This window comes from Petromyzon marinus, chromosome 36, assembly GCF_048934315.1.
Source record: "Petromyzon marinus isolate PM22_M1 ecotype Great Lakes invasive population chromosome 36, UKy_Petmar_22M1.pri1.0, whole genome shotgun sequence".
NCBI classification, from domain to species: Eukaryota; Metazoa; Chordata; class Hyperoartia; order Petromyzontiformes; family Petromyzontidae; genus Petromyzon; species Petromyzon marinus.
Genome location: NC_133702.1, coordinates 9,781,282 through 9,794,531, shown reverse-complemented (window position 1 = coordinate 9,794,531; position 13,250 = coordinate 9,781,282). Strand labels below are relative to the sequence as shown.

Below are 13,250 nucleotides of genomic sequence, written 5' to 3'. Positions count from 1 at the left end.
ACATTTTCAAAAAAGTATGCTCTCAAATTATTCTTTAAATATTTTTTTCGACGAACCACTTTCTTCATGTGCCATCAGCATCATGTAACGAGACAATGGAATTTCCATGCAGAACTCTCACAGCGAACGGTACGACAACACCAAGTGTCCGATAACGGACCCTGGAGGAAGGGGTCAAAGAACTGCCTCTGACTAGATGAACGCTCACAGAGTAATGAAAACCTCCGTGTTAGAGACTGGCCCAGATAAGTGGATTATCACAGAGCTACCTCTGAGATCCCTTTTGAACAGAGGTGACTGGAAGGGAGCTTGGAGGAAAGTTGATTGTGAGTGTAATATATGTTGCAAGATAAACCGATATTTCTTGCAGAGCTGAAACTGAAACCAAATGAAGTGCAGAACTAAATGTAACGTGATGATGTTTTTGTGTCCACAAATGGTTGCTTACGACCCAGGATTCTCAGTAGTGCCAACTCAGCATCTCTTACCTATGATCTACCCAGCCACATCTTAACTTGCTACAAACTTGAGAACCTGGTTTAATGTAGGGTAACTACCCGGTTCCAAACCTGTCATCTCAGCGGTGCAAGGCTGCTGTAATATTAACCCTTTCCCGTTCCGATGACGTTCGTGTACGTCACCAGTTTTTATTACGATACCGTTCCGATGACGTACGTGTACATCATCAAAACAAAACCGGAAGAAAAACTAAACTAAAATAACTTTGTCGTTACCGAGGCTCCCACAAGGCCATGTGAGAGGGAGGCATGTGGCACAGTTTGGCGCCAGTTATCATGGAGTGCAGTCGTGTCGCTACAGTTCCCTGCGGCGAGTACAATGTCTTTAAAAACAACGGCGCTATGCCTCTCTAAATAACATTAACGCCGAGCCACTTGTACGTTCCGAGATACAGAGGTGAGCGGGACCTACTCTGCAACCTTGCAGACGTCTCGGAATGGGAAAGGGTAAATAAACTAAACTAATCCCCTTAGCCATCTGACCACCTCCAACAATCGAATCTTACACCTAAAATGCAAGTTACATAGGAATAATTTTTTTAAAAAGCATTCGAGGTCAGCAAAGGGCAAGAATTACGGCTCAATCGAGTGTCAGAGGCGAGTCGTAAAGGGCTTTGAGAGCCCGGCTTCCCGCGTTACTATGGCCCCGCAGCCCCCGGTCGGCATCATGCGCGTACTTTTTCCCGTCGAAGGCGGAAATCTGGAAGCAGAAGCGGCGATCCTCGCAGTCCACCGCCATGACGGAGGAGTTGTCGAGGTCCATGACGAGCCCGCCGGCTACCGCGTCGCGTGCCTGGCTCATGAGGTTCCCTCCCTGAGTGAAGAAGTAGAGCCGCTCCCATGCCGATGACACCAGCCCCGTCTTACTGTATGGCGTCAATCGGCACGGCAAACATACACACACACGCGCACGGCAAACACAGACACACGCGCGCGCGTGCACGCGCACGGCATAACATAGAAATTTACGGGGACGCACAGCAACGGTGCCAACTCGGTCAGGTGGCTGACACGCAAAGTCTTTCTTTAACACTGTTATTCCACGGGTTGTTAAGACCTTCTGGAAAGTAAGACGCAGCCCCAAACGTGCGTCCAGCATCGATAGATCTGTCAGTTGGACACGGGAGGGGGGGACACTGTGATATACGTGACCCAATATTAATTCAATGGTATTGCTCATTAGCAGCTGACTGTTGATGACTGGCCAAGGTGATCAAAGGGTTGCCCAAAACATTTGAAGACACAAACCACAGGAAATATCAAAATTTATTTAGCTTTGACTGCTACCAGCTGGGCTTTAATACTGCTAATTAAAGACTTCCGAAGGCTAGCCTGTGTTGGAAAGCACTACGAAACAATGCGTTTGAATGATTTTTTCTTAACAGATTTGTCAACAACCCTGTACTGAAGGTAATTGCCCTTCTTTGCAGGCGAGAGATCTCGCATAGCAGAGCTCTCACTGCTGTGAAGAAGGGCAGCTGCCCGGAACGTCGCCTATCACATACGATATCGTGTGTTTTTTTTTCCTCTTTAGAGAAAAATCATTGACCAACGTGTTGAGTTTTAGTTAATCGTGCTTGCGCACCACTGGCAACACGGCATCGCAGTCATGTTTTTGTTTCATTATTAACGGCCAAGCGCCGCGTGGTGGAAGCGGGCCGTGCGCCGGTGCGTCGAGCGGACAACCGTGGGCGCCTCGTACTGCCGCAGGTTAAGGTAGCCAGCTTTGCGCGTGAGCGTGCAGTCTGGCATGGCGCCGCCGGGCGGGGGCTCGGGCGAGTAGAGATGCTCGCACGCCTCCAGCAGCTCCTTCACCCTGAGGTCCGAGCTCTCCTGCTCCGTGTCCAGCTCCTTGCGCACGCTGGGCTCCGAGGACGAGAGGTGTGGCGAGCACGTGGTGGGGGGGGTGAGGGACATGGGATGGGGCGGGGGGGGGCAGGCGTGGGGGAGGAGAGGTTACTTCATAGTCGAACTGGGACAAAAATATCCAAGCTCAAACCTGCTTAACTTCTCAAATCTGATGAGATAAGGCACATTCTATGTAATTTGTTCACAGGCCATGTAATGAGGGGCACCAGGGTGGCGTGACTTTATCTTTCTTGCCTGGTTTAGAGGACGAGATTTGATCCCGAGACTAATGCCTGTGTATTTGAAGTTTGCATGTTCTCCTCGTGGTAGCGTGGATTTTTTTCTCCGGGTCCTCAGGTTTTTCCCTCCACATTTAGATTTGGCTGCAATAAATTTTCACATGCTAAGCCACTTTGTTGAGCTATCATTTGTGGCCAGTGGGCCTTAACTTGTGAAGTAAAAATTGTTTTGTTTTATTCGTTTTTTTATTCGCTTAACTTTCCTATACTTTTCACTCCTATCGTGTTTTTTGTATTGTTTGTCGTTGTACCGTCCTCACCAGACCCTATTGGGCATGTGAAAAAGAGCTTTATAGCTCATCGGATTCCTCCAGTATAAATAAATATTCCGATTCTGTATGGAGACAAATACAAACACCTAATGTACTGAATGTTGCAAGGGTCTGGAATTGCATGTGTAAGTATGTACACGCTTTATTGAGAACCCTACCTCTGAACGCTGGCGCAGATGTTGCCGATGAATTCCTCCAGCTGCTGGGAGAGACTCTCGGACCCCATGCGGAAGAATCCAAACTGAACACGGGCCAAGGACATTAAAAACAACACCACTAAACAGGTGGTACTTACAACATGCCTGGTGTAAACAAATTGTCGAAAAATCACTTAACTTCGGATTATATTTTCGCACTTACCAACATGCACGTATCCTTAGAATGATTTAATTCGCAGTTCTATAGCTGCTGGGTAGCTGTAAAGATAAAATGCATTTGCATATCTTCTTTTGCTCTGGATTGTTAAATCCATGTATTGGATACAACCTTTGAACAATTTGTCAGGATTTCAAAAGACTAAGTCCCTAATAGCAACAGAACGTCTACGCCAGTTTAGTTCAAACCGGACCATCTTTACGAGTTTTTAGACACCCCCCCCCCCACCCTCGTTATGGACAGACTGACAGAGCTAATACACAAACGTTTTCAACATTACAGTCCTTGGTAATAGTTCAAAGTCACAGAAGAAATTAACATATTCATGGAGGGACACTGAAGTCTGGTGGTATGCTATGCCTTGACACATCTCATGGAAAAAGGTTGACACGTTAATGAATCAATTCATTGATTAAAACCGATTCTTATGCTCACAACACACGTGTGAAATCGTGCGTGTAAGAACAAGGTTTTTGGATTCTTGCATCGTGTACGATGCTAGGTATTCGTGTTTCCAGTTCTGTTCCTCCGACATAAAACTTATGTTGCTTTAGCAAACTTGTTGTACGTGACTTTTGCTTTTGCTCATATTTATATTTATTGCTTTGCAGGACTGATGGATTGTGATGACTTGGGGAAGCCTTCGATCAGAAGTGGATAGGTCATAGCCGATGACAATACTAATCAAATATAATTGCTAATTATGCTCAGTAATTATATTGTAAACGTACAAATCTATTTGTAAATCGATTAATCAAGCAGTTGTTACATTCCTACCAGACACATTGACAGATAACCAATGCCGTTACAACAAAAAACACCGACATCGACCATGGAGAGAGCCGAACATCGCGACCGCGGTGGCGTGGGCGTCGCCGATTTACGTGGGCGATGGCGGTGGCAGTGCGGCGGTGCACCTGTGCCTGCAGGTAGCCGAGCAGGGGCTCCAGAGTGACAACCTTCTTGCGGTACTGCATGGCGTTGAGGGTGGCGCAGTATTGCAGGCTCGTCTGGTGCTGCTTGCGTCGGAAGGCATACACCTCCTCGGTGGCGTCGTGCCTCGCCTGTGCGTGACAATGAAACACACCCATGTGTGCGAGCGAGTGATTGTGTACCAGAGTGTGCCTGTGTGCTGGTGTATCAGTGCGTGTGTGTGCGAAAGATCTGGGCAAAGTCCCAACGGTGAGCTCCTCCGGCAGGCAAGGCTGCGTTGGCTGGGCCATGTAGCCCGCATGCCCAGCCACCGCATGCCTAAACAGCTTTTGTTCGGGTGCAGCACGGGCTAGAGAAGAGATGGAGTGATGTGGTACAGGAGGACGTGGAGCTGAGTGGACTTGCCAATGCAGGTAACCAGCGGTGTCAAGATCGGCCTCAGTGGAGGAGGCTCGTGAAGGACGCTACTGGGCAGTTGGAGGCAGTCGCCCTCCAACAACAACGGAGGGCGGAGGCGCGACGCTCACAACAACGAGCGGAGCGCCGGGTGGCTAAAGCACAGCAGGTTGGCACAGTAGGGAGCACAGGTGGTGCATCAGCCAGTCCTCTTAGTCAATCGACCCGTGGTACCTGGGTCTGCCCCGTGACCTCCTGCCAGCGGGCTTTCAACACTTCACGTGGCCTCAAGGTGCACATAGCCTGACACAAGCGTCGTGGTGACGTCACCGCCACTTAGTGGCGAATGGCGGTTGTTGTTGTTGTTGTTGTGTGGAGTGGTAGTGAAGCGGCGAGTGTGCTGCGCATCAAACCTCAGTTCAATTCCTGCTCACGGCCAAAACCAGTGAAGATTATCTGAATCGATCCTGGGCCTCCCCTAGGTTGGCTGAGCCTCAAGTGAGAGACAAAGGGTGTCGTTCTGGCCACCCACCTCCTCGTGTGCCGTGTTGGCCTTTATGAGTGCTCGCTAACAGCACCTGCCCCAACACTCTGCTAAGGCGATAGGGGGGGATCTTTGTCTTTTGTGTACCAGTGTCTGCGTCTGTACCAGTGTGTGCGTGTGTACCAGTGTCTTTGGTTGTCATTGTGCCACCCACCTTCTCGCTCTCGCGCCGCTTGGAGAGGCGGCTGTACTTTGTCACGGCAGTTTCGTGCTCTGAAAAAATCAAGTTAGGGGCCAACATTTGAAAGTCAGAATAACAGACGCACACAATTAAAAATGCATTATGATCATTATCATCATCATGAAAAGGCATGATTAATCCACTGCTAAATGAATGCCTCCCAATGCCATCACCATCTCTCACAATCCACCGAGCACCAGCGCACAAGCTGATTTAATCGCTCCATCTCCACGGCACACCTACGTTCGGACATGTTCTCTGCCTTGGTCATCGATTAGGCATTGCACTTAATCTATTTCTGACCATGTTTTGTATTTATTTTTACGAGTGCAGACATTTTCGATGAACATCTTGAATTGCAAGGGTTTTCTTGTGCACTGAGTAAATGTGCGTGGTAAGATATTTATTACTAAGGTCAAACTAAGCGTACAGTGCCAGTGTGTGGGTGTGCATCTATGTGGCTTTGACTAAACCACCTACAATGCACATGTCATAAGCACTCAGGCGCTATGCAGGTTCGAGCCTAGATAAATTATGCTTGAATTGGTGACCGCCATGCATAACAGGTGTTATAGGCTGTGGAGTTAAATGGTGGGCAGCAAAGGGCAGTTAAAAAAATCCATTGCTGTACTGTACTTCTATACTCCCACACATCTATCCTCTCCACCTCCACGAAAACGCATTGACCAGCATGTGAAATATGGTCAAGTAACTTCCGTGCCATGGGAAGGCCCTGATCCAGCAGTGGATGGACAAACGGGTGCATGTACATATACGTACATATGTGCGGATATTATATGTTCAACACCTTATGCACAGGACGTCTCTCTGTCTATAGTGACATTTACCACTGGTGGAAATCTGCATCATCTGCTTGAGGCTGAGGAGTTCTGTAACACACAACACAGAAAAGACGCAAACACAAAAATAAACATTGCATTAAGACATGATTGTTCTAGAGGTCATACACATTTTTTATTGCACATTCGTGTATGTATGTGTGTGAGACAAAGGTGGCCGGGTGTGGTGCTGGCCACCCACCCCTTCGTGTGCCGTGCCGGCCTTCATAGTTGCTCGAGAACAGCACTTGCCCCAACAGTCTGTTAAGGCTATACAGGTGATTTTGGTCTTTGTTTTTTGTGTTTTAATTCAAAATCGTTACTTCTTACCCGCAAGATTCTTGTCCCTAAACTGCTTCATGGGAAATATCATGGCGTCGGCCATCTGTGTGGTGAGCACGGCATGCTGGGAGCTCAGCTGTGGGGCAACAAGGATCAAAAGATCGTAAGGAAAGAGCGAGAGAGAGAAAAAAAGAGGAAGATGAGGTGGCAAGATTAAGCGATCCTATGCGTATACGTTGTGAAAGCATTCTTAATACTCAACTGCATGCTCAGAAATGACAAATGCATGTGAAAAGAACACGTCTTTTCCCTCGGTTATACCCCGATTGTGTTCATCAAATACGAATAATTATTTCGGAACTCTCGCAGACCAGTGTTCAGGAACATGCCATGGAAGGAGATATGACACTTCAAGTGACCTCTGGATAAGAGAGGAGGCAACACTTTCTCATGTGCTCTGCCGCCGAGGCTAATATTCATCGCATGATGACAGTCAAACCAAACTTTTAAATTCTCTGATATGGAATCGAGCCAAATACATTTCATAAATGTTTTTTTTTGCACAGTGCAGCTATTGGTAACCAGGCTGGAATCATCAACTCGCTACACTGAGAACCTTGTTTCCATCACAGGCGGCATTCTGGATTAAAACCTAGGATCTAAGCAGTGTCAACTCAGTGCTCTAACTTCTGAGCCACCCGGCCACCTAAATGAGATGCACGTTAAGTTTTCTCTGCATTAAAATAAGTAGGAACGATGATAGATCATCAGCAATGCAGGTGCTGCAATGCTAAAGCTTGAGACTGCAACAACCAACCTCATCGATGACCTTGGCAAACTGCTGCAGGGTCGACGTCATGACCTCATCATCGCCAGCCAATGGGAAACGCTGTGAACAAAAAACAAGAAAACGAAATGGATTAAGACAGCGAATGGATCTAACCAACTATAAACATCAAGGATGGGCACATGTTGTGCACCATAGAAATGAGGATGATGAGGTGGATCTCGGATCACAAGAATTGATCGGGTCAGAAATTAAGAGACGAGGATAAGCCAAAAGAAAGTCGATTCTGATGGCTAGGACATGTCCTAAGAAAAGAAGAAACCACATTGAAAAGGAAGGTAATGAACATGGACGCCCCAGCGTGGAGACTGAGAAGCAGGAACAGAAAGAGGGGTCTTAAAGTGGTGCACCAGGATATGAAGGACTGTGGAGTAGATGTGGAGATGATGCCCTCCCCCTGACAGGAATGAGTGGAGAAAGAGGACCAGGAAGGTAGCCAGACCTCACATCAGTGGAAGAAGATGGGAACCAACAAATCACATGGAGAAAGCAAATGATTTCCCAAACGTCTTGAAATTTGACAAGGCTGCAAGACGAGACGTATGTGCACCAATGCATTGTGTGTCAAAAAATAAATTCGTCACCTGTTTGCCATAGTCAAGCAACTGCTGCGAGAGCATTTGTGTCGCCAGAGAGAGCTCATTCTGCAACGACAACACATGCGGCAGAGGATCACATCGCGGTGCGAGTGCACGGGGCGGAACTGCAGCCTTTCGGAATGACAGGACTTGATTTGCACATGTTTGTCAAGTGTGACCAACTCTAATACTAATTAGCTGGATATATATATTCTTTGGGTCTTTCGGTAAAGTCACGTAGATAGGTTTAAAGAAAATAACAAAAAACTACGACGTTTCGATTTTTCTTCCTTCCTCCTGATGACGATCGCTTGTGTTTAGGCCTCGGCAAGGTAAGGTAAAAGGTAAAAACAACGCGCCTACCTTTACCCTACCTTTTACTTTACCACAATACAATCACTCTACCCTACCTTTTACCCTTCAGCAGGTAAGGTAAAAGGTTAAAAGCAACGAGCCTACCTTTATCCTACCTTTTACCCTTACCCCATACAGATTACAGGGTAATTACTGGGGTACTACACATGAAAAAGGTTTATAACAGGTAAATGCTAGGTAGAGTGCTTTATTCATATAGAATACTCTCAATTATTCCAATTTTACACGCTTTCTTTAAACTCACTCTGTTGTTGTCGTTGTTGAATCCTCAAATCTTGTAACTCAATTTTAACCCACTTCCCAATGTGGTTTCGACTGCGAACTTGGTATACTTATGTCTTACTGATGACAATACTATGTTCTATCATCAAAAATAAAATAAAAATATTTGTAAACATTATTTTTTATGTTACGTTTCGGCTTGGGTCGAATTGTCCACTGTAAACTGACGTTGGCTGTAATTGCCCACGGTCCCTTACGTTGTGGCAAGCTTCAGGGCCACTTCCTGGAGTCGTGGAGTTCTGCCATTACTCGTAGATTTCATAACAGCGTGTTTTTAAAAAAAACGTTTCTTTTTTAATATTACTTATTAAATGGAGGCCACGGACTGCGCCACGGAGCTTTTAGCGGTAAACTCAAGGCACCGTATTTACCGGGTTAATACTTCGCGCTACCTTTACCCTATCGGGTAATTCTTCCGAGCTACCTTTACCCTACCCTTTACCTTACCCCTTGGCATGTCGACACCTTTACCTTTACCCTTTTACCCGGTAAAAAAGGTAAATTACCTTACCTTGCCAAGGCCTACTTGTGTTGTGATCGGAACGTCGTAGTTTTTGGTTATTTTCTTTCAACCTATCTACGTGACTTTACCGAAAGACCAAAATAATATGAATTCCAGCAGTCACGAAAGCTTTAAGTCAAGATTTAACTGGATGCACATATATTTATACATGTTATAGGCTGTGGGGTAAAGTGGCGGGCATCTGTACAGCCGTTTGATTCAATCCACTGATGAATGAAGGCCTCCCCACACTGTGTGAGCTGTAGGGGCTATTTGACCATATTTCACCACACTGTACAGTGCAGGTTGGTGAAGGCGGGGAGCAGAGATGTGGGAGCAAAGCAACACAGTAAAACTTTGGATTTTGCTGCAATGATCTCTCCTGTTAACCACATTGCCCAACAGCCTATGAAATGTTTGTGCGTCGTAGTCACCCATCCAAACACAATGACATCTAAATGCTGCTTAGCTTTCAAGATCCGACAAGATCGGGTGCATTCCGGATGACCTGGATTTGGGAAAGTTCAGGATAAATGCATCGAACTGTGCAAGTAATATAATACTGCTGAGACTAATATTACACTGCTAAAACGCTGGGTTAAAATCCAGGCAGTTGGCCAAGATTAAACCTGGTTCGCCGTTGTAATGAGTTGAGAGGTGGCTGGGCTGCTCAGGGGTCAGTGCTGAGCCGGCACCGCTGAAATCCCAAGTATATTACAAACGCATGCGGATGCGGGATGTGTGCGCTGATGCTGGACAACGACGGGCAGCACCTGTGCCTGGTGGACCCTCTGCATGGCGCCCGAGAGGCGGTTGGCGAACTCCGCAAACATCACGGCGTCCTCCTCGAACACGCTCATCAGCGAGCGAGTCTGTTGGGGGTGTGCAGTGGAAGGGACAAGTGAGAGGAGGCAGTCATGTTCCAGTGTGTGGCTGAATTGTACGCGATGCAAAAACAATCAGCATTTCTGGAAGAATTGCATTGAGGTCCTCCTGTCTGGGATGACCAATATCAGACAATGCTGATGGTTTTTTTGCACAACACACACAGAGTGCTTTTTACATGTTTCAAGCGAGTTGTTTTGAAACGCATCGTTTTGTGGCTTGCACTATTTTTCTGTTGTGAAGAGTTGTTCTTGTCACTTACGGATTATGGCTGAAAGAATAATCAAATACTAGTAGAGCTGGGACAATTAGTCAATAAATACACGCAAATTAGAATCAACTGCTTTGTGTCCTATTTATCAGAATATTTATTTATGTTGGAGGAATCCGATGAGCTATGCAGCTCTTTTACAAAGATGTCCAGATTTTAAAATGTTGGCCACCCTCATACCCTGCCTCTTGAAGGCGGGAAACCCCTACAAGCCAAGTCCGGCAGTGAAGCCAATGATGATACCACCGATGTCACCAGGTTCCCCCCATCACCTCCCGTCTGGTGGTACACATGGGAAAAAAGGTGAGATGTTTTTGTTGCTGTTATCCGATTTAGTCGAGTAATTGATCTGATCATTGTTAGAGTTCAGGGATTCCTTAAATAATCAGATAACTCAGCTCTATTTACAAGGCTATGTTCAGATTCGTTCATCTGAGCTCAAGGTAATTTTGAACGTGAACTATTGCCATAAAACTTACTCAATTGCAATAGCGGAGACAGTGGAGTGTGGGAAAAGATTTAGCACATCAATGGGTGCTCGAGAAGGGAGTTCAGTGACTTTCTTTTTGCACCAAAACCTTTATTATCATTTTGTGAAAAGTTGCTTACATCAATAATAATGTATAACCCTCTGTTAAGCCACTGCTGGATGAAGGCCTCCCCAAGATGTTACCGGTTGTGGGACTTGTTTGACTATAGTTCACTATGCTGGTCAGTGTGGGCTGATACAGGGAAGGGCCCAGGACTGGTTCAGATATTTACTGTCACCGATGTTAGCCATGGCAGCCAATTGAATTTCGTTTGCTAATAACAACGTCCATAACTCAATCTGGAAAGTTGTACAGAACATTTAGATAAACCAACAACAACACAGTTGCAAATGCTGCATGTCATCATAACATTGCAGCAGGTTTTTTTCGATGTATGAGCTCTGCTATGTTAATACAATCCGCACACTCCGATATCTCCAGGTTCCCTCCAGATCAGTGTGGTTCCAGCGCAGAAGAAACGGTTATGTGTGCGCTATGCAGTCAAGGGCACACTGCTGTGGCATTGGGTAAGGAGGTGGATGTTAACTCAAGGGACCACAGATTTCCGTTTGATGTTTGTTTCCATGGCCAGTTCGTGTCAACAACCTGGGGGAAATGCAACAGCCCCCCCAAAACCCCAGTCGCACTATTAGCACAACACACATACGATCCACTGCTGGATGATGACCTACCCATGCCGTACAGGTCAAGAAACAACCTGCATGGTGATAACCCATCCAGGAACTGTCCACACTCAAACGTGCTGAGCTTCTGAGATTTAAGTGATTTAGTCGGAGGCAATAACCTCAGCAGAACACAATACTTGGCTGCACAAGCTACGCTCACACTGGTGTTAGTGCAACACCGAGTGCCGAGAGCAAATTCGAAATCCTTTCATCTAACCAGACAAGAGAGCAGATTGAAAAAAACCCCTCTTGAAGTAGAGATTATGGCGAAAATGCACATTTAACACCAGACCCAGTCTGTGTGTGGTGAGTGTTACAGCAAACTTTGATGACATTAAAGATATTCGTTTTTAAAACCCTACATGCCATAAAAAGTCCCTTTTATGGATGACTGAACCCACGTAAAAAGGCAATCTCATATGCCCCAGGGCTTACATAAGCTCACCTTGTAGGCAGAGTAAGTGTTGTGTCCGAAACAGAGGCAGCTCAAGTTTAAATCCATTCATTTTGATGTACGGCTGGGTTAAATTGTGCTTTACAATGACCAACTGAAGGTCATTCCAAAAGTCACACCCTTATAGTCCTTGTCAATTAACTGGTGCAATAAGGCTTCCTCCTCTGCTGAGTAGAGTTTGTTTGACCACACTCCACCATGCTCGTCAATGTGGATGAGTAAAGTGGGGGGGGGGAACAGAACCTGTTCAGATATCACTTGCGAATAGCGTTAGCTGTGGCCAAACATCAAACTCAGGTTTATAGCGAAGTGCGCAAAGACTGCGCCACCACTTCACTCCATGTATAAATAATGATTATAAAAATAAAAACTCCCACAAATCACACTCTACCTCGAAGCAGGAAGGCTTGCCATCTGCACTCTGCCACCAGGCGAAAAAACTATTTATAGTTATCTGAATACCACATCCCCAGCTAAGAAAACACACTTTTATTACAGCTTCTATAACAGTGTTGGCGGCGGGGGGGGAAAGCCAGAATGTTGCCGCGCAAGTCATCACGGTTGTGAAGCGTTGCCCTTCGATGTGTTCTTAGGCTTTACTCCACGTTGTACCAGGGGTTTACTCCACGCTGTACGACATGCCATTGGACATTTCTCTCCAACGTGCCAGGTGCTTCTCCAGGAACCGAATTCATTGTGCTGAACAAACACGCAGTACTGTACAACCCGAAAGCACAATGGAGAGGAGCTACAGAGCCATGAATCGTCACTGCACCAGCTTTGCACAGCTGTCCCTTTCGGCAATAAAAACAACTAACAGCCTCTTGAGGCACGTGTCCTGCAAAGACATGCAAACCTGACAGGTCGCACGAGCCACAATTGGCCATCCGGGTGCAACCCACACCTGGTTGGCTCAAAATCACACGTCGGCGGGGGAATAAACGGCCTTCACTCATTGACAGGACACACTGCACTGGGTTGTATAACGCACGCAAGTGTCTACAGTTTTACACGACTCTGTTACCCCACGTGGCCACGGGATCGTCACGTGTCAGCGCAGCAATCAATCAAGCAAGCTTTATTTTAAGTGCCAGTATCGCCCTCGATAAAGTAGGCATCAGTGCACATTACAAGGGAACGGGGTCAGGTACAGGGGGCATAACAGCAACAGGAATTAAGAAACCCGTCCCGACCTCAGCGGCCAATACTGACTGAGCAAAGTGCAAATTGCAAACGTGCGCAAAAAAGTGCAATTGGGGCCAACGAATAGCATAAGAAAGGTAAGGTGGTAAAATACAAATAAATAATAATGAGTAAAGAAACAGTTTTTATTTGAAATGTCACATTTTGAAT

At 46.3% G+C, this 13,250-nt stretch overlaps 1 protein-coding gene across 1 annotated transcript in view; it reads right to left on the bottom strand.

Moving 5' to 3' along the window:
- APPL1 (adaptor protein, phosphotyrosine interacting with PH domain and leucine zipper 1) overlaps positions 1-13,250 on the bottom strand; it is a 31,661-nt gene that overhangs the window by 15,105 nt on the left and 3,306 nt on the right. Inside the window, exons 2-11 of the mRNA XM_032966449.2 lie at positions 9,845-9,943; positions 7,919-7,978; positions 7,305-7,376; positions 6,536-6,623; positions 6,215-6,256; positions 5,340-5,398; positions 4,230-4,376; positions 3,096-3,178; positions 2,221-2,379; positions 1,196-1,384 (exon numbers count right to left, since the gene is read on the bottom strand). Coding sequence (XP_032822340.2) covers positions 1,196-1,384; positions 2,221-2,379; positions 3,096-3,178; positions 4,230-4,376; positions 5,340-5,398; positions 6,215-6,256; positions 6,536-6,623; positions 7,305-7,376; positions 7,919-7,978; positions 9,845-9,943 — 998 coding nt within the window. The remainder of the gene's footprint in view (positions 1-1,195; positions 1,385-2,220; positions 2,380-3,095; positions 3,179-4,229; positions 4,377-5,339; positions 5,399-6,214; positions 6,257-6,535; positions 6,624-7,304; positions 7,377-7,918; positions 7,979-9,844; positions 9,944-13,250) is intronic.